This window comes from Chrysochloris asiatica, unplaced genomic scaffold (genome assembly GCF_000296735.1).
Source record: "Chrysochloris asiatica unplaced genomic scaffold, ChrAsi1.0 scaffold00240, whole genome shotgun sequence".
Lineage (NCBI taxonomy): Eukaryota > Metazoa > Chordata > Mammalia > Afrosoricida > Chrysochloridae > Chrysochloris > Chrysochloris asiatica.
In genome coordinates this window covers 1,487,970-1,510,408 of record NW_006408758.1, presented here as the reverse complement: position 1 = coordinate 1,510,408, position 22,439 = coordinate 1,487,970, and the positions used below count along the sequence as shown (strand labels likewise).

General features: G+C 37.8%; 1 protein-coding gene across 1 annotated transcript in view; it reads left to right on the top strand.

Annotated features, from left to right (window-relative positions):
* Positions 1–22,439, top strand: part of LOC102839278 (latrophilin-3-like) — an 883,976-nt gene that overhangs the window by 569,136 nt on the left and 292,401 nt on the right. Inside the window, exons 7-8 of the mRNA XM_006873416.1 lie at positions 2,462–2,764; positions 5,228–5,331. Coding sequence (XP_006873478.1) covers positions 2,462–2,764; positions 5,228–5,331 — 407 coding nt within the window. The remainder of the gene's footprint in view (positions 1–2,461; positions 2,765–5,227; positions 5,332–22,439) is intronic.

The following is a 22,439-nucleotide window of genomic DNA, read 5'->3' as shown; positions in this document are numbered from 1 at the left end:
CATTTAACAATAACAACAAGTGGTGGATTAGGGAAATTAACAGTTTACAATTCAAATCAGAAATGCTCTGGGCATAGTTCCTCAAATCAAGACAGCCTCTTCTCAGCTGTGCCCTTAGGCAAGCCTCTCTCTGGCCTTTAGACCTTTGACCTAGCCTCTGCCCTGCTTGGATAAAGTTACAAAGTTCTTTTAGGAATGCTGATAAATACCCAAAGGGCATTCCACTCAACTATAAATCTTAGTCCAAAAGCACTCAGGTCTGGCAATCCTAGCCTTTCCAAATAAATTCCTGGAGGCACCCCACTCTACAAGTTAGCTTTCTGTCTGAAGCTAGGCAGTTTACTCTTTTCATGTTCTGGGAAGCCCACTGTTCTATTTCATGCTTTGGCTCTTGATTTTGCTGTTGCCGTTCTTCTGCTGCTTCTCTGTTTTCTTTCCCTGGGTAGAGGAGGTTCAATGTGCAGGGATCTTTCAGTCCATAGGACACACTCCACTCCTGGCTAGTCTTTCTAGATCAGAAGTTGGGAACCTTTATTTTTCCCCCCAAAATTTATAACATCATTCACGGACCATACAAAATTATCACTTTAAAAATTAGCCAGCTATGTATTTGGTCAAAGGAGATCTGGTAACATAGTGGTTAACGAATCAGGCTGCGAGCCTCAAGGTCAACAGTTAGAAACTACCAGCTGTTCCACGGGAGAAAAAAGAGGATTTCTGTTCCCGTAAAGATTCACAGCCTCGGAAATCCTGTGCAGGGTCACTATGAGTTGGAACTGACTCCACGGTATTTAACAACAACATATATTTGGTCAAACATTGAATTAACTCATCCCTAATGTGACAGTTCTAAGGAGCCCTGGTGGTTACGAATCGGGCTGCGAACCTTAAGGTCAGCAGTTTGAAACTACCAGCGGCTCCGCAGGAGAAAGATAAGGCTTTCTGCTCCCCTAAAGATTTACAGCCTTGGAAACCCTGTACAGGGTCGCTATGGGTCGGAACCAACTCGACGGCACTTAACAACAACAACAATGTGATGGTTCTGGTGTGGCACTGTGGGTTAATGTGCCAGACTGCAAAGCTGCGTGAACTGCAAGGTCAGCGGTTCAAGCTCACCAGCTGTTCCTCAGAAACCCTATATACAGTTGCTGTAGATGGGAACCAACTGAACAGCACTTAACAACAACAATGTGATGGTTGGAACTGTGGTTATCTTGGAAGGACAAAACCACATGATTTCCTGGGCCTAATTATATAGTCCGAGGGCCAGATGTTCCAGATGGTAGTAAGATCCCCTAACTTCTGCTTCTGAGATGGCTCATTTTATATCCATGTTAGAGTTCCAAGTTTTTACAACCACATTAACCCTGTTAATAATCACTCCTAAAGAATGTAGATAATCCTATCAGTTTGTTTTCCCACCTCTGCTTCTCAGACCTACCAGGATAAAAAGTAGTTTGATGAGAATAACAAAATCTATGGTAAGAAATAAAACATTAAATCATTCATTGCATCATAATAAGCAATTGGAAATTACTTAAACTCCGTGTATAATTGGTTAAGGCAGGAAGTTTTAAGATCATAGGGGAGATTACTATAAACTACTCTAATTTGTGTTAAGGAAACTTTTCAGAATTGCTTCTTATTCTTTTAACTTGTGAGCAATTTGATTTTCTGATACCTTTTTTTCCCACTTCCACATATTTGCCAAATGTTTAGAAACACATGTTACAGTTATTACAGAATGAGGATTATATATAGCTCTGTGCCTTTCTATACTTAATCTGAAAGTCTGAAAGCAAAGCGCTTCCAGTTTAATCCCGTGCTTGTCAAAAAGGTCAGAAGCATTAATAAGCCTACTGAAGAATTGAACTGTATTAATAAAACAGTAGTTACTTTGTGTTGCATTTTATATAATAACATACACATAACAATGTATATATGTATGTATGTATGTATGTATCTACTTTGAAAAGAACCGTTAACAAAAAAGTTGTTAGTTTGTACAAATGATTGGCACAGCCACTCCATGAGTGAAAAATGAGACAGTTTGTGCCCATAAATATTTAGTGTCAGAAACCTTGTATAGTGTCACTGAGTCTGAATCAACTTGATGGCAGTGGCATTGTAGTAATTTAAGGTGCTAATTGGAATCCACCCAATCTACCTTGGAAGAAATGTCTGACAATCTGTTCCTGATAACATTACAGTTACAAAAACCCAATGAGTAAGTTCTACTTTTTAACATGAGTTTTAACCTATTTGGCAGCAACAGGTTATGCTTAGCAGTGATTCAATTTAGCATTCAAATGACAGTTTGATACCTTGCTGTTAGCTTTCTTTTGCGGTGTTGATCATTCTTCCTACTGTCAAAAAAGTTGTTTCTGAAGTAAGTAGTAGGACATCCTGAGGCTTAGACTGAACAAGCAATGTGGGTGTTTTCTTTTGATTTTTATTTCAGAAATCTCTACTACAGGATCTCTTGGCTTGGGAAGTACCACCACCAGTACAACTCTTCGAACCACAACTTGGAGTCCAGGGAGGAGTACTACCCCATCAATGTCAGGAAGGAAAAACAGGAGTACCAGCACCCCATCTCCATCTGTAGATGTGGTTGATGACATTACCACACATGTTCCATCAGCATCATCCCAAGTTCCAGCTCTTGAAGAGAGCTGTGAGGCTGTGGAAGCCCGAGAAATCATGTGGTTTAAGACCCGTCAAGGACAAATGGCAAAGCAGCCGTGCCCTGCAGGAACAATAGGTAAGGCCACCCTAAAATACTACACTGACAATTACTATAAATATATATCACTTCATATTTGGTTAAATTCTGAATTTAGCTAAATTGCAATGTGTCGTCAAAGTTTGCAAATGCTATCTGAAGAAGTCCAGATGAGATTTTGGTGGGAATAAGTGAGTGTGAGGTCAGTAGTTGTCAACCTTTGTGTCAGGTTTCTAGGTGTTCCAGCTACTCCAGAGAGACAGTGATTCTATGCAGTCATCACTTGGTTGCTGGGAGTTAGTCTCATGATTATCACCAACTGGAAGACACTTACTGGAAGATAAAGGAGTCAAGAATATTTATATTCTAAGGTGTTATTTGAAATATTTACCTAAAATTTAACATAAGAAAAAGCTTTTTGATCCTTTTTGCAAGTCTTCTAGTTACCAAAGGGTCATGTTTGTTTGTTTGTTTTGTGTGTGTGTTGGGTGGGCGTGCCAACAATACAGGAGTCCTGGTGTGGCGCTGTGGGCTAATGCTGCAGACTGTAAAGTTGTTTGAACTGCAAGGTCAGTGGTTCAAGCTCACCAGTAGCTTCTTGGAAACCCTATAAGGGGTCGCTATGGGTCAGAATTGACTCGATGGCATTTAACAACAACAAATACTGGCAGGAGCCAACCTCCTGCCAACCTCACTTACTGGTCCATCTACTACTGAGAACAATCCTGCATTGTTTTCTCATAAGAGTGCAATATTACTTTGCGCTACTTATTATTGATATGATTACTAATAAAGGAGCTCTGGTAGCGTAGTGGTTACGAATCAGGCTGTGAGCCGCAAGGTCAGCAGTTCGAAACTACCAGCGGTTCCACAGGAGAAAGATGAGGCGGTCTGCTCCAGTAAAGATTTACAGCCTCGGAAACCCTGTGTAGGGTCGCTATGAGTCGGAACCGACTCCACAGCACATCACAACAACAACTACTTATTATTGATATGATTAATAATATCCATGATGATAATATATTAATATAATGTCAAGTAAAAAATAATTCTACTTTTATTAATGTTATACACATGGAGTTTTATAAGATTAACACTAGATTAATTAATTTTTTGCTAAAATATGTAAATAAATACACAATGGATATCACTACATGAGCATTTTTAAGAACGGTGTCTTTAGGTGTTCTTGACTTTTTCTTTGAGTGATATTGACTTAGTTACTTTAAGGAGGCTTGTTTTTCCAAGAAAAATTCCAGTATGATATATCATTCTGAATTCCATTATATTTGAAGTGATAGCAAGACTAGAGGGTATACTATTTTTTTCTAAAAGTGCACAGAAATATTCAGAAATCTTACTTTCTTTTATGAAACTGGGAATGAGGTATATTTATTCTTAATTATTTTCTGTAGTATTGAATCAGAAAGCTTTATTTTGAGATGTACCTCAATTTTTCACTCTGTCCCTTATGTCTTGGTCTCAGTTCCTTCATCTTGAAAAGAGATATAATAATAATATCATCCCTACCGTCTGTCATATCAGAAGTTTGTTGTGAAGATTAGTGTAATAATCTATTTGAAAGCAAACATTTTGCAAACAGCAAACACTACAGAAATATGTTGTTATTCTGTGAGAATTAGGAAAGGTTAAACAAGAAAAACAACAAAATCTTCTGAAGTTTTCAGTAAATGTCAATACACCTTGGTGCTATGGTTACCCATTCTCTGTTTCTTTTGTTATTATCTAGTTCAGGTGCTCATAGTAATAACTTCTTACAAACTTCACATCATTCCCCAAATTTCAACATCCAGGATGTTGCTCAGATATTTCTAATGCCTAAATTTTATCTTTCTTTCCCTCTGCTTAATGTTCTTTATTGATTTCCCAACACTTGAAAATTATATATGAATGAGTTCCTGATCCAACCCTGCTTGCCTCCCAACTCCATAAAATTCATCCACCCATTGAGTAGACACCAGTTACCTATATTGAAGTTTCCCAAAGATAGCATGTACTTTCCAGTCTTGATTTCCTTTTTTTTTAAAAAAGGAATTTTTATTCCTTTAAGGTGCAATTGTTACCTTGCCTCTGAAAACTTTAGCAGTAAGCTTCACGCACAGAGATACTGGATCTCAGCTCTCATCAACCCCATACCTACTATCTTATCTGAAAGTATTGCATTTTTTTCTAGTTGTTTTAGTGGTGGTGGTTATGTGCTGTGAAGTCGGTTCCAACTCATAGCGACCCTGTACAGGGTTTCCGAGGCTGTAAATCCTTATGGGAGCAGAAAGCCTCATCTTTCTCCCATGGAACAGCTGGTAGTTTCGAACTGCTGACCTTGTGGCTCGCAGCCCAATTCATAACCACTACGCTACCAGAGCTCCATTTCTCAAATGTCAAGTAGCCTTTGCTCATTTTTAAGCATGATTTAGATGTGAAGACGTTCTAAGAAAGATGGTTTGAATATTGGCAACAAACTTATTGTTTTCATTATTATAGGTGTATCAACTTATCTATGTCTTGCTCCTGATGGAATTTGGGATCCCCAAGGACCAGATCTCAGCAACTGTTCTTCTCCTTGGGTCAATCACATAACACAGAAGGTAAATCTCATGCCTCACAAAGAAGGCTTTGCTAAACCTAGATACTTTGTTTTTGTATTACAACTTCAGAGAACAAAATTACTAAATTAAAAAAAAATTTATAATGGAAACATCATTGTTGTTATTAGGTGTCATACTCATAATGATCCTAAGTGTAGTAGAATGAAACCCTGCAAGATCTTATTACTGTCCTCACAATTGTCACAGTATTTGGCTCCATTGTTGCAACCAGTGTGTCAGTCCGTCTTGTTGAAGGTCTTCCTCTTTTTCACTGACCTTACCTAGAATGCAGTCCTTCTCTAGGGACTGGTTACTATTGATGGCATATCCAAAGTCTATGAGACAGAGTCTTACCATATTCTTTTCTAAAGGGCATTCTGGCTATGCTTCCTTAAACACAAATTTGCATGTTCTTCAGGTCACCTATGGTCTAGTTAATATTCTTCACCAACATCAGAAATCAAAGACATCAGTCCTTCTTTGTTCTCTGTTTTCATTGTTCAGCTTTCACATGCATATGAGGCTATTGAAAACTCTATGACTTGAGTCAGTCACACCTTAGTCCTCAAGATGAAATATTTGCTTTTCAGCACTTTAAAGGTCATTTGCAGTAGATTCTCCCAATGCAGTATGCTTTTTTATTTCTTAACTGCTGCTTCCATGAGTATTGCTTAAGAATCCAAGTGTCATGAAACCCTTATCTTTTCTCCTTTTATCATGATGCTGCTTATTGGTCCCTTTGTGTAAAATTAGTGCATTTTAATTTCATGTAGGAGTTAAGACAATATCTGATATGCTGAGAGCTAATTCAAAATTTTGCTGCTGTTAAAGTACAAATCCATGAACTTCTTTAATCCAGGCAGAACTTCATAGAATAATTTTATTATTAATAAGATGTCTATGGCAATGTGAGCTATAGATATAGAAGTCCATGAAATAAGCAAAAGCTTTTAGCATGCATACATATGGATTTTCCTGTGGAAATAATAATTACAATAAAAAAAATACCTTTGGAATCTTACGCTATTTTAGAAATGTTCTGAAACCTTATCATTGATCAGTGTTAAGAGTATGCACCTGTGTGACAGGATCTTGCAGACTTATTTGCAGGGCTTATTTGGTTGCAATATGTTGAACATTTTTGTTACTAATGCACTGTGGGGCTTTGAATTGATTTCATTACAAACAGAGTCCAGATGTGCATTTATGCCAAAAGGACTACAGGATGAATCCTTATTATAGCAGTTTATGTGGATTTATGCACTCCTAAAATGGAGAGTCCTTCTATGGCACATTAACTATGCTGAAAATTTTCTGAAAGAAATTTTTCCTGAGAAGTATTACAAATGATGGCCTTAGTAAAAGCCTGTCTGTGCCATTTGCTCTTTTCTCTATTTGTTTTTAACCAAACTTAGCCTTAATAATATACTGTATAATAATCTATAAATATCTACCCAGTAGATCATTTAGCAGATGAGCCATAACTCTCTCTTTATTCTAAATCATGAAAGAACCATGGTTATATTGACTCTAGTTACCCTCTTACATATGCATTGCCATACTTGTTGCTATTCATAATAATGCTTCCCCAATTTCTGAGCTGTTTCTGCCAGTTTTTATGTTCTTTGATTTTATTAGTGTAGTTCAGACCCCTGGGCAAATAACTCTTGCAGGATGTGATCAGATTAAGAGATCAGTAGCATATCTCCTTACATTAGCCACTTTAAAAAAATACTCCCTACATTCTTAGCCTAGGGGTTAATATTAATTCAGTAATAATTCACCTAGGAATCTGGGTGTTCTCATGTTAATCCTTGAATATAATTGGAATATTTTATTACAGAAATTGTTGAGTGACTTTTAACTGATAAAACTCAGAAAAAGAAGCTATTACCATCAAGTAAATGCCGACTCATGGTGACTCTATAGGACGCCGTAGAACTGCTCCTTAGGGTTTACAAGGCTGTGGTCTTTACGGAAGCAGACTGACACACCTTTATCTCATGGAGCAGATAGTGGGCTTGAACCAGTAAGCTTTTGGCTGGCAGCAGACTCTTTAACCACTCTGTCACCAGGGCTCCTTGGTTATGTTTACATCTTTCATTCCTCTTTGTTGTATTGTTGTTAAATGCCATCACTTCCAACTTATAGCAACCCTGTATAGAGTTTCTGAGGAGCTGCTGGTGAGCCTGAACCACCGAACTTGCTGGTCAAACCAACCTTGCAGTCCAGTGCATTAACCCACAATGCCACACCAGGACTCCTACAGACCTGCTAATTTAATAACAAAAGAGAGAATTCATTTCAGTGACCAGACAGCAGCTTCCTATTTAATTTGCAGATATGGTATTTCATTATATAAAAGTATTTTTGATTAGTCCTTCAGAATTTGCAATAATAACATAAAATTGTAGAATTTAGCAACTGAAATTTATAACTATTCTCTAGATTGTTGTTGTTGTTGTTAAGTGCTGCCGAGTCGGTTCCGACCCATAGCGACCCTGTACAGAGTTTCCGAATCAATTAAAAATTCAGAAAAATGTTAAAGATAAAATAGTAGAAGACTTTTGACTTCTGTAAATCAGCTTATAGAACTGGCTCAAGGTCAGTGGAACAGCTATATAATCCCACATTCATTGTATTTCTTTAGTCTTATTTAGCTGTATGTGTTCAGTCTTTCTGCCCCTTTTAATGGTTGTCTCCCTTACACCTCCAAATATTTATGTTGTTCATTAAGCATAGTAATAATTGATGCATTGTTAACCTATGAGAAAGAACCTGGATGTTGTATTCATGGTTGTCTTTATTTTCTTTCCATCATTTCCCAAGAATCTTTCACAGAATTCATCCCTACTCCCATCTCCTCACACTAATCAGATCCCCAACAGCAAGCAAATGGAACATTTGAGAAGATACTGTTTATAACAAAGACCAGGACACAGTGGTTTGAAACTGAAAGGAGAGAGTTCTAGAAAGGAAAGCACAACCTAGCCTCAGGCAAAATCACTCTTACCTCACTCTCCTGGTTCTCTACAATCATCTACTGGGCGTCTCCATTGGCCAAACCCAACTAGAAGCCAGAGAGCAGGGATTACTTTTAGTAACATCCATATTAGCCAGAGAAGGATGGATTAACAATTCACTGTATAGTCCCAGCAAAGACCTAGCTTTCCCCTACTCCCTTCCCAACCCTCTTCCCATTTCCATTCCTTTTCCTTTTGTCACCCTTTTGCTTCCCTTCCTTTCTCCATTTTCCATGTGCATCCCCTCTAATTTGAACTCTTACTTCCTCTCTTTTTCCTTACTTTGTTGTTGCTGTTACTAAGTACTTTGTACTTTTAAGTCAGTTCTAACTCATAGCAACTCTGCATAGGAGATCCAAGGAGTGGCTGGTGGGTTTAAACCATCAGTCTTGTGATAGTTGTCCAGTGATTATACTACACCAAGACTCCAGATACATAATAGAATGCAGCAATGGCTAGAAGAGCCATAATAAATCATTAACTGCCTTTCAGTAGGTCAAGAGTTTAGCATAATGCCTGACTCATAGTGAGCATACAATAAAAAATACCTGTTGTTCTCATGTTTAGGAATCATTAACTGTATCTGTTATTAAAGTAATAGTAGTAGAAAAACACACACCAACTAACTTTTTTCATGTCGTCTATATACTTGTTTCCCTCTTCTTCACTATACTTAGATCACTGGCTATTATACTTAATCTCAATCACAATGGAATGAGAAGAAGTAAAAATGATTTTAACTTACAAAGTATGTGGAGTAATACTGCTTTTTGACTATAAGGTCCTGTTGTTGTTGTTAAGTACCGTAGAGTCAGTTCCAACCATAGCAACCCTGTATAGGGTTTCCAAGAAGCTGCTGGTGAGTTTGAACTGCTGACTTTGCAGTTCTAACCAACTTTGCAGTCCAGCGCATTAACCAACAATGCCATGCCAGGATTTCACAAGGACATAGTAGAGTAGAAATCTGACAATCATATGTTTTACTATACCAGGAATAAAACAATTGAAGAAGATTGGCATACCATTCATCATCAAAAAGAGCATTTCAGTATCTACCATGAAGTATCATGCTGTCTGTGATAAGACAGTATTGGTACCCTATAAGGAAGACCAGTAAAGATCACTATTACTCAAATTTATGCACTAACTGCTAAATCCAATGGTGAAGAAATTGAAGAATTCTATCAACTTCTTCAGTTTGAAATAGTTCAAGCATGCAATCAAGATGCATTGATAATTACTGGTAACTGGAATGTAAATGTGAATGGCAACAAAAATGATGGATCAGTACTTGGAAAATGTGGCCTTAGTGATAAAAACAATGCTAGAGGTCACATGATAGAATTTTTAAAGAAGAATGACTTATTCATTGCAAATACCTTTATCAGCAACATGAAAATGACTATACACATCGTCCTCACCAGATGGAATACAAAGAAATCAAATTGACTAAATCTGTGGGAAGTTGTGGTTGTTGTTAGGTGGCATTGAGTTGACATTGACTCATAGTGACCCTATGCACAACGTAATGAAACACCTTAAACAATCTCATGCAGCACTGGAGGCACTCACTCATCTATGCCAAGAAATTTGGATGACAGCTGTCTGGCCAACTAATTTAAAGAGTTCCATATATATACCTACTCCAAGGAGAGATGCCCTAATGGAAATTTATTAGGTAATATTATTAATATCACTTACAAGTAAAATTGTTTTAAAATTTTTTTTTTTTTTAAATGGCTTCAAAAGTATATTGACAGGGAACCGCAAAAATTTCAAGCAGGATTCAGATGAGCATGTGGAAGGAGGGATAAAATTGCTGATGTCAGCTGCTTGTTGGCTGAATCCAAAGAATACCAGAAAGATGTTTACTAGTGCTTTATTGACTATGCAAAGGCTTTCAACTGTGTGGATCATAAAAAACAATGGACAACATTGTGTAGAACGGGTATTCCAGAACCCTTAATTGTGCTCATGAAGAAACTGTACATGGACTAAGAGGTAGTCATTCGAACAGAACAAGGGAATACAGAATGGTTTAAAATCAAGAAATGTGTTCACTAAGGTTGTATTCTTTCACCACAGTCATTTAATCAGTATGTTGAGAAAATAATCCTAGAAACTGAATTATATGAAGAAGAATGTGGCATCAGGATTGAAGGAAGACTCATTTGCAAACTGTGATATGCAGATGATACAACCTTACTTGCTGGAAAGAAGAGGACTTAAAAACACTTATGAAGATCAAAGACCACAGCTTTTTGGAATGGATTGCACCTCAATGAAAAGATAACAAAAATTCTCAAAATTGGGCCAATTAATAATATCTTGATAAATGGAGAAAATACTGAAGTTATCAAAGATTTCATTTTGCTTGGATCTACAATCAACTCTCATGGAAGCAGCAGTCAAGAAATCAAAGAACACATTGCAGTAGGCAAATCTGCTGCACAGGTCTCTTTAAAGTGTTCAAGAACAAAGACATCAACTTGAGAACTAAGGCACACCTGACCCAAGTCACAGTATTTTCAAGTGCCTCAAATGCATGTAAAAGTTGGACAATGAATAAGGAAGACTGAAGAAGAATTAATTCAGAATTATGGCATTGGAGAAAATTATTGAAAATGGCATGGTGTGCCAGAAGAACAAACAAATCTGTGTTGGAAGAAGTACAGCCAGAATGCTCCTTTATAAGCCATATGACAAGATTTTATCTCTCATACCTTGGGCATTTGATCAAGAGGGACCAGTCCTTGTCAAAGGACATCATACTTGTTAAAGTAGAGCGCAAGCAAAAAAGAAGACCCCCCAACAAAACAGATTGGCACAGTGCCATCAACAATGGACTGAGCATAACAATGATTGTGAGGATGGTGCAGGACCAGGAGTGTGTCTTTCTGTTGTGCACTTAGCAACAACAACAACAACAAAAACAAAAGCCAAAAGTTTATTTGCTCTGTCAAGAAAAGTAGTATGTATGAGACCAAATGGACAATTACTGTAAAACATAAATGAGAAGTTTGGGAAAGTGGGGCCAATGAGACTAAGTAAATTGGAATGAATCAGTTAGAATGAAAATAATAATTTTGACACAATGTGAAGATTGTAACCGGTATCGCTGAACATTATATGTGGAAATTGTTAAATGCACAACTGTTTTGCTGTGTATAATAAAATATTTTTAAAATGGGATGTTGCTTTGTTGCTAAGTGTCATCAAGTTGGTTCCGACCCATAGTAACCCTGTATAGGGTTTCCAAGGAGCAGCTGGTGAGCTTGAATTGCCTACCTTGCAGTTCAAATTGACAGTCCAGCGCATTAACCCACATTTGTTTTGTTAAGTCAATAATATTCACTCAATGACTGTTAGGTGTCCTTATGAACAATAAGTATACATAGATAAATTATTCAGAACACTTACCATGTTAAAAAAATCAAACTTTACTTTTACATCGTCTTTAAGAAATTAATATGTTACTCATTATTTTTTCTTCTTCCAGTCAGGTCAGGAAGGAAAAAACAGACATAGAATCTTGATGATTTCTGACTCACAAATTAATTCAGGTCAGTTATATACTGGTGAGGAGTCCTGGTGTGGTGCTGTAGGATAAATACTGGACTGTTAATCACAAGGTTGTCAGTTCAAACCCACCAGCTGCTCTTTGAAAACCCTATAAAGTATTACTATGAGTCTAAACAATTCAACAACACTTAGCAACAACAACATATAATGGAAAAGTTACAGATAAAAAATGTTTTCTGGTAACAGAGAATTAATTTCATTTCAATAAAGAAAGTGTAAACTGTTAAAGTCAGGATCATGAAGGAATTTTAGCCAAAAACTAGCTTGACTACTTTTATAATGATGAGAGTTAATAAAAAGCATATGTTGTAAGAAAAAGATCATTTATCACTAACAAAGATTAAAGGGTAATAGATGATTAGGTACAGATAGATGGCCAGATTGTTGTTATATGCCTTAGACTTGGTTCCAATCCATAGCAACCCGTATAGAGTTTTCAAGGAGCGGTTGGTGAGCTTCACCAATGAATGACCTTACAATTCAAACAACTTTTGCAGTTAAGCACTTTAACCCAAAGCACCTCACCAAGACTCCAGGTTGCTGTTGTTGTTAGGTACCTACTCAAGTCATCGAGTCAGTACCTACTTGTAGCGTTCCTATGCACAGCAGAATGAAACACTGCCCAATCCTGGGCCAACCTCACAATTGTTGTCATGCTTGAGCCCATTGATGCTGCCGCTTTGCCAATCCATCTTGCTGGGGGGTCTTCTTTTTCTCTGACCCTCCACCTTACCAAACATGATATCCTTCTCCAGTGACTGGTCCTTTCTGACAGTATGTCCAAAGTATGAGAGACAAAGTTTGGCCATCCCTGCCTTCAAGGAGCATTCTAGCTGCACTTCTTCCAACATAGATCTGTTGGTTATTTTGGCAGTCCATGGCACTTTCAATGTTCTCCTCCAACACCATAACTCAAAAGCATCAATTCTTCTGTGGTCTTCCTTATTCACTGTCCAGCTTTCGCATGCATATGAGAAAATACCAAGGCTTGGGTCAGGCATACCTTAGTCCTCAAGCTGACATCTTTGCTCTTCAACACTTTAAAAAGGTCTTGTGCAGCAGATTTGCCTAATGCAATACGTTGTTTGATTTCTTGACTGCGGCTTCCATGAGTATTGATACTTGATCCAAGAAGAATGAAGTCATTGACAACTTCAATCTTTTCTCTGTTGATTAGAATGCTGTTTTTTGGTCCAGTGGTGAGGATTTTTGTTTTCTTTACGTTGAGATGCAATCCATACTGAAGGCTGTGGTTTTTGATTTTAATCAGTATTTTAATGACTCCAGGTAGGCAGACAAATAAATTGCTAGATGGTTAGAATGGTATACGTATCTGTCTACATATTAATGTTTTAATTTTTTTTTTCAGCTTTTAATGAAAGCCTATTGGAATCCAATGCATTATCTGAGACCTATACCTCTTTCATATGGGAGGTTTTCAAAAACTTCCAGGAACTTTTTGAAGCCTCCTCTTATATTTGTGAGAAATATATTCTCTTGCATTTCTTAATGACTGTTTATTGAAATCATAGTCATGGCTTACAGCTTGACCTCTAGCTTGGACTAGTAGTTTTTCAACTACTACTGACTCCACAGTAGTTTTTCAAAGCAGAGTTTACACTTCCTATTTTGCTTACCTTCAAAAGTTCATTGTATTTAATAATCTTTCAGTCTTTTTCAACTTAAAATTCTGTGAACTAACAGTTCTGAATAGCTCCTTTATTTACATGTAAAGTGATGTCCCCTTCCTATTCATTTATTTGGTGAAGCCTTTATGTGAAAAAGAAAATAAGAACTAGAAAGGATGCGTGACTTGTCATTGTGAAAGACTCTCTCTATTTCTAACAAATATAGCTGCCTTTTCTTTTGGTTGTACTCAGCCTGCTGAGAGATGTAGAAATGTTGCTATTGTTAATACCACAGTCTCAGTTCCCTTCATAGTGACCCTATATAGGGTTTCTGAGTAGTGGCTGGTGAGTTTGAACTGCTGATCTTTGGTTTAGTAGTCCAAGAGCTCTGGTAGTGTAGTGTTTACAAATCGGGCTGGGAACCCCAAGGTCAGCAGTTTGAAACTACCAGCTGTTCTGCGGGAGAAAGATGAGGCTTTCTGCTCCCGTAAAGATTTTATAGCCTTGGAAACCCTGTACAGGGTCGCTATGAGTGGGAACTGACTCTGCGACACATAACAACAACAACAACAACATCCCTTTATCAGGGAAGTGAGCTATTCTCCTGGTTTGAGTGTCCAGGAAATTGATCCATATACCGGTTCCTTGAATCCTGTTTTCGCAGGCTTATCATCAGCTAACTTTGTTTCCCCTTATAATGGTTTCTCTTTTCACCTACCCCTCTTAACTAATTTTATTTCTTCTGGCAAAAAGTTTTCTCTCTCCTCTATCCCCATTCTCTGAAACTCCTCATTACTGAGGCTGCCTTGTTTTCTACTGAGACAAGCCATTCCTAAAGTGGCTTGACACCCCCTTATTTCCCTGTGCTAACTACCTAATAATGTTGTTGTTATTCAATGCTGTCTAGTCTGTTTCAACTCAAAGCAACCATGTAGAGTTTCCAAGTAGCAGCTGATGGGTTTGAACTGCCAACCTTGTGGTTCACAGTGCATTGCTAATCCTACCATACCACATACTCCTTAAATGAATTAGTTTAGTATCTAGATAAATGTTTGATAAAATTTCATAAGATGTCCAGTGCCTATCCTATAGCGCCACACCAGGACTCCAAATAATAATGTAAGGATATACTTGCGTTTTTTGATCAGAAGACTGGGAATATCTAATTAAAAACTAGTTTCTATTTTATAATGTAAAGTAAGTTTAATCTTTGTCCTGGAACATTACATTGAATTCTGTCTCCTGGTTCTTAATTTTCATATATATTAACCTTATATCTATTATGAAATGCTTTGTAATTTTTCAGAGATTGGTAAATTTTCTAAGATTTCAGACTTATTGAATCTACCTTCAATTGTTATATAGAAGCATTTTCCTCTTTAAAAGCCCACTTGATGCAGATTAATATTAAAATAGGTAGATCTTTCAAATAAATGAGAGCTAAGAGTCCTGGTATGGTGCTGTGGGTTAATGCGCCAGACTGCAAAGCCGTTTGAACTGCAAGGTCGGTGGTTCAAGCTCACCAGCTGCTCCTCGGGAGTAAGATGAGGCTTTCTGCTCCCATAAAGATTTACAGCCTCGGAAACCCTGTGCAGGGTCGCAATGAGTCAGAACTGACTCCACAGCACATAACAACAACATGTGGCTATATGGAGTCCTGGTGTGTTGCTGTGGGTTAATGCGCTAGATTACAGAGTTTGAATCACAAGGTCAGTGGTTCAAGCTTACTAGTCACTACCTGGAAACTCTATACAGGGTCATTATGGGTTAGAACCGACTCAGTGACACTTAATAACAACAACAACATGTGGCTATAGTTTACACAATGTTTTTGTTAACTGCCAATGAGTCGATTCCGACTCATATCAACCCAGTATAGGGTTCCAGGGAGTGCAGTGGCTCCATATGATAAGCACTAGTCTTGAAACCCTTAGTCCACGTTTCGAGCTTCTACCACAAAGATTTAAAAAGCCTTAGAAACCCTATATAGGGTCACTGAGTCAGAACTGACTCCACAACACTTATCAACAACAACACAAGGTTTCCAAGGAGCAGCTGGTGGGTTTGAACTCCCGACCTGTGTTTCGCAGTCTATTGTTAATCTTACCGTACCACACACTCTTTAAATGAATTAGTTTAGTACCTAGATAAATGTTTGATAAAGTCTCATAAAATGTCAAAATTTACTTCAAAGAAAATTGTTTTTCACTTGTGTCAAAACCTGAAAGGTAAATAGTATCAGTCTCTGTCATAATTATTTTCCTTAGCTAAAGCTACAGGTTTTTTCCTCCTCTGTTTAAGTCTTTGCTGGAAAAATGGTGAGACGTTCTGCTCCCTCAAAGATTTACAGACGTAGAAACCTTATATAGGGTCACTGTGAGTCAGAAGTGACTCAATGGCACTTAACAGCTACCACAACGTTCAAGTTAAAGTCATAGATATAAGCTTACCATGTAAATGTAGACATTAATTTACTAATCCTCACAAATCTCACAAAGATTTTTCAGTGTGTATTAGTTTATGTCTGAGAAATAACATTTATACAATTTAGACATTTTAATGAGGTCGGTTTCTTAGGATATGTAGGATAATTTAATTTTAGTGCAGCCTCTCAGCACAAAAAGCTCGATGCAGATTTTAGATATGTGTATATCTTACATGGAAATAACATAATTATAGTCCATGATAATTTGGTGAGAAAAATAAATAGGCTAGTCAAAGAGTAACTTTGGAGTCCACTGAAAAGAATGCAGTCAGTAAAAGCAGGTTTTAAGAGGTGACCTTTGAACTGAAATCAAAATTGAGGGTATTGGAGTATAGCTAGGTCAAGTTATTGGCACCACCATCAACATTATATACCAGAAACCTTATGTAAACATATCATGGGGGCAGCATCTGACCTTCTCTGACTTCACAAGTGGGAAGGAGAATCAAATTTATCAACCTGAGGCATATTCCTATGAGTCAGAGTTCAGACATGCCTCCAATTCTGCAACCTTCTTTACCGAATCTGGTACCAACCATCCATCCCATAACACTTGTTACTTCTCCGCTGGGTTCCACAATTTGTTGCAATGGCACAAGAGAACTCACAGGCAATACTCAATGATTATCGGGTTTATTAGAGAAGTTGAAAGGTTACAATCAGGATAAAAATTGCTCAGGCACACTCCTCCCAGGTCCTTGGCCTCTCAGCCATGAGACCCTTTGACTTTTACCCTGCTTGGGCAATGTTACAAAGCATCTTCAGCTCTTCTGATTAATGCCCAAAGGCGTAAGTCTTATCCCAAAGGTACTTGACTTTCACTCCCTGATTCTAACAAACCTTGCTCCCCAGTTTTAGTTCCTGAAAGCAACCCACTCAAGAGAGCCTCCTACCCAAAGGTACTCAGTTTTACTTGTTCAGTGGGTGGGAAACCTGCTGCTCTGCTCTGCCTCATATTCTTGGTTCTGCTGCCTCTGATGCCACCACTTCTCCACTACATCACTTCCACTTCTCTGGTGTCACAGCCCTCTGTCTCCTGGATCAAAGAGAATCAGTGCAGAGTTCTCAGACCCTAAAGGATGTGTTCCATTCTTGACTCATCTTTCTTTAGAGCAGTGACATCCTATTTTCCTGCTTCTGAGATGGTTTATTTTATGCCCAGTATGATTTCAAAATTGACTAATCCCTTATTAGATTTCCATATACCTTACTTGCATGATCCAACCAATCATTTAGTGAGAGTTGCCAAAGCTATGGCTAGAATAATCATATTAATTCACTGCACTACACCTGGGGATGTATCTTGGTGCATTCCTTTTGTTTAACTTACACATCTAATTAGACATTAGATCTGCCTGGTGTACTCAAATAAGACCACTTTTCATTTTTCTCTATTCTTATCACTATCCTCAAATGCTGTAGTCCCATAGCTGGCTTTCTGTCATTTCCACCTGAGCTCTCTAGTCCCTTCTACAGAAATTTGCTTTCAAATATAAACTTCATTAGGTCAGTCCTTATAAACCACATTTTTTTTTTTTTTTTTTGCATACAACACGCCAATGCGTACATATTAAGGTGCAAAAGAAACTAACACGTGACAGGATTGAATAGTTTGCAAAAACCATATATAACATGTGTGTTATTCATATAAAAATATGGTAGACTGTTCATTGGTTACCTTTGCTCTTGGAACAATTTCCAGAACTTTTATCACGACTTCCAAAGTGGGTTTTGACATCTTCAGCTGCCTAAATTTCAGATGCACTGCTCTTTGTGCACTTCCTCTCTATCGTCATGCCTCTTTTTCCTAAAAGCTGCTCTTTCTACCCGAAAGTCCTCACACTCACCCCAACTTAATTCCTTCTCTTCTGTTCCATCTAAGTAGCTATTCTATGTTTAGTTCCACCTAGATTAAGCATCCTATCTCAAACAAACATTTCCTAAATTACTCGCAAGCTTTCTAACAAGCACACAAAAAATGCTATTTTAGTGTCTTTGAATCATGGCAACCGTATGTGTTACAGAGTAGACCCGCTGTGTACTGTTTTCTGGGCTTTAATCTTCACAAAAGCACATTTCTAGGCTTTTCTGATGATGAAGTACTGCTGGCTGAGTTCCAACCGCCAACCTTAGGTTAGTAGTCAAGCACAAACTGTTTGCAGGGACCTCCTAACTTCCTAAACTAAATTAAAATGCCTTCAAACTGTACTACCACATTGGGATTCTGCATCACACTAATCAAAATTAAAATTAAATATGTATTTATGGACTTAGCTTCAATGGCTGGATGTTCAGAACCCAATTAAAGGAAGGAAAAGAAGAAGAAGAAAAAAAAGTGTAAATTGCTACAATCTGATTAATTTGACCTATACTTATGGATGTAGTAACTTAAAATACCAACCAAGAGGGAAAGAATCTTTACAGAAAGGATCATTCCCATCAATACACAAGGTTGATAGGAATGGGTAACTTAGACATTGGCTACCTAAAATGGGGGGGTTGTAAAGGCACAAAGTTTGTAAAGGCACCCAAGTTTTCGAGAGGGAGTTTAGATTCAGAGTGTGAGGGGTAGGATAGAATCCCTACTGAGTGGTTTTCATCCTATCTAGACAGGTCTGGGGAAAGGAGATGGGGACAAGACTCTCATGATTCAATAGTGAGTAATTGTTATCATAACTAATTGAGATTGTTGCAACTGTAAAGGTAGAAGTTTTGTAGCAAAAGAGGTGAGTGTTCGGTCTTACAGTCCCAGAGCGGAGAACACTGGGACCATCAAGGGAGAAGAGCAGGGACCCTACCCACAGAAGTGGTGACTCCAAAGATGGAGGCAGAGATGATGACATGGAGAGACAGAGCAGCTGAGGATTCTAGACTCATGGAGGGAGAGGGAATGTCTGCTGACATCTGGGGAGCAGCGTATGCCTTTCGGCTGTTTGAATGATTGTATATTCCTGAGTGTTTTGGTGCACATTAAAAACAAAAACAAAACAACAACAAAAAAAACAACCCAGAGGGAATAGATTGCAATTATTGCAATGAAATGAACTGAAGTTCCCTCATGTAAACTATCACTCAATTCACAATAAAAACTTAAAAAAAGAAAAATGTATTTGTGTAATTGGCTTACTGGCCACTGTTTTCCTGCTAATACATAAGCTTGATTTACAGGGAATGATTTTATACTTTTTGTTGCACTTGAGGTTGACTTAATTTGGGGGTCATGCAATGACAGTTAGCAATAATGTTTACATCAAGAAGCCTTTATTAAAAATAGTCCTCAACAAGAGTACAGGCATATATAATTTAAAAATCTTTCTTACGAAGATTTCTTGACCAAAACATTATTGTTATTAGCTGCCACCAATCATTCCCAAGTTATGGCAACATCATATATAGCAAAATGAAATGTTTCCCAGCCCCATGATGTCATTCCCATGATAGATTGCAGACCACTGACATCCATGTACTTTTCATTGACTGATTTTTAGATGTGAATCACGAGGTCTTTCTCAGTATAAAAGCTCTGCTGAAACTCATTCAGCTTCATAGTAACATAATGTCCACTGACAGATGGGTAGGGGTTGCACCTGGGTGCATTGATAGGGATAGGAGCTGAGTCTTCCAAATGGAAATTGAGAATTCTATCACTGAAAAACCAATGAACTCACTGACCCAAATAATATTTTTATGAATAAATGACATATATTTCTTTTATACCAAGAAATTTTATATATTCACATTTCTGGAGGAAATACTGACATTGAACATTTTTGTAAATGCTAGAATCACACTTATTTTATTTCATTCTACAAACTCAGAAGAAAGTCATAAGAAAAAATTTGAATTTTGAGATAAAAATATTTGTAGATGATGAAGATATTAGCCCAGGTGGCACATTGTGTTAAGTATTGGGCTGGAAACCAAAGGCTGGTGATTCAAACCACTAGTTGCTCTGTGGGAGAAAAATAAGGCCATCTACTCTCATGAGCTTCCAGACAAAGCAGACTAGGAAGAAAGAGTGATGAGGTACTTCCTAATCTTTAGTCACTAAAAACATTATGAATAGCAGAGAAACACTGTCAGATATAGTGCCAGAAAATGAGCCCCTCAGGTTGGAAGACACTCAAAATGCAACTGGGGAAGAGCTGCTTCCTCAAGTAGACTTGACCGTGATAACACGAATGGAGAAAAGTCCACAGGACCTTCATTTGCTGATGGGGCACAACTCAAAATGAAAGAAAAAGCTGGAAACATCCATTGAAAATCAGAACATGGAATGTGTGAAGTATGAATCTGCGATAATTGGAAGTTGTCAGAAGTGAAATGGAACTCATAAACATCAATATCTTAGGCATTAGTGAGCTGAAATGGGCTGCTATTGGCCATTTTCAATCTGACAAGCACATGCTTTACTATGCTGGGAATGACAAATTGAAGAGGAATGGTGTTGCCTTCATTGTCAGAAAGAACATATCCAGATCATTCATGAGGTACAATGTCGTAAGTGATAGGATAATATCCATGCGCCTACAGGGAAGCCCAGTTAATACCACTATTATTCAAATTTACGCACCAACCAATAAAGCCAGTGAGGATGAAATAGAAGAATTTTACCAACTTCTTCAATCTGAAATTGATCAAACATGCAATCAAGATATATTCATCATTGCTGGTGATTGGAATGCAAAGGTGGTGAGCAAAGAGGAAGGATCTCTTTGGAAATTATGGCCTTGGTGATAGAAATGATGTTGGAGAACTAATGATAGAATTCTGCAAAACCAATGATTTTTTTCATTTCAAATACCTTCTTTACACAGCATAACAGATGACTATACACATGAACCTCACCAGAAATATAGAAATATAGAAATATAACCTCACCAGAAAACATAGAAATCAAATTGACTACATCTGTGGAAAGAGAAGATGGAAAAGTTCCATATCATCAGTGAAAACAAGGCCAGGGGCAGACTGTGGAACAGACCATGAATTACTCATAAGCAAATTCAAACTGAAGCTAAAGAACATGAAAACAAGTCCATGAGACCCAAAATATGACTTTGAATATATCCGACCTGAATTTAGAGATCATCTGAAGAACAGATTTGATACATTAAGCAATAAAGACAGAAGACCAGAAGAGTTGTGGGATGACATCAAGAACATCATACATGAAGAAAGCAAACAGTCATTGAGAAGACAAGAAAAAAGGAAAAGGTCAAAATGGATGTCAGAAGAGACACTGAAACTTGCTCTCCAGCGTAGAGAAACTAAAGCAAATAGAAGAATTGAAGAGGTCCAAGAGCTGAACAGAAAATTTCAAAGATCAGATCTAGGAGATAAAGCCAAATGTTACAAACAAATGTGCAAAGATCTGAAATCAGAAAACCAAAAAGGAAGAACACACTCAGCATTTCTGAAGCTGGGGAAACAAGGAAAAATTCAAGCCTCAAGTTTTGTTATTGAAAGATTCTCTGGGCAAATTATTGAATGATGCAGAATGCATCAAGAGAAGATGGAAGGAATACACAGAATCATTGTACCAAAAGGAAATGGTTAATGTTCAGCCATTTCAAGAGGTACCATATGAACAAGAGCCAATGATACTCAGGGAGGAAGTCCAAAGTGCATTGGCAAAGAACACGGCACCAGAAATTGATGGAATAAAAATTGAAATCCTTCAAGAAAGTGAGGCAGCACAAGAGGCACTCACTCATCTCTGCCAAGAAATTTGGAAGACGACTATGTGGCTGATTGATTGGAAGAGACCCATATTTGTGCCCATTCCAAAGAGAGGTGCCCCAACAGAATGCGGAAATCATCGGACAATCTCTTTGATATCTCTTGCGAGTAAAGTTTTACTAAAGGTAATATAGAAATGGCTACAATCATACATTGACAGAGAACTTCCAGATGTTCAAGCCATATTCAGAAGAGGCCGTGGAACGAGGGATATCATTGCTGATATTTGATGGATCGTGGCTGAAAGCAGAGAGTATTAGAAAGATGTTTACCTGTGCTTTATTGACTACACAAAGGTATTAAATTGTGTGGATCATGACAAGCTATGGATAACATTGCGAAAAAAGAGTATTCTAGAACCCTTAATTGTGCTCATGAGGAATCTGTACCTGCACCAAGAGGCAGTTGTTTGAACCGAACATGGAAACGCTGAATGTTTTAAAATTAAGAAAGTTGTGCAACAGGGTTGTATTCTTTCACCATACTTATTCAATCTGTATGCTGAACAAATCATCTGAGAAGTAGGGTTCTATGTGTCGGGGTTTTCCCTCGACATAGTTGTCACGAGTGTTTCGTTCATGAGGAGGGGAGATCCAGCAGCGATAGGGATAGCGAAAGAAAACACAGACAAACAGAAGAAGGGAGACA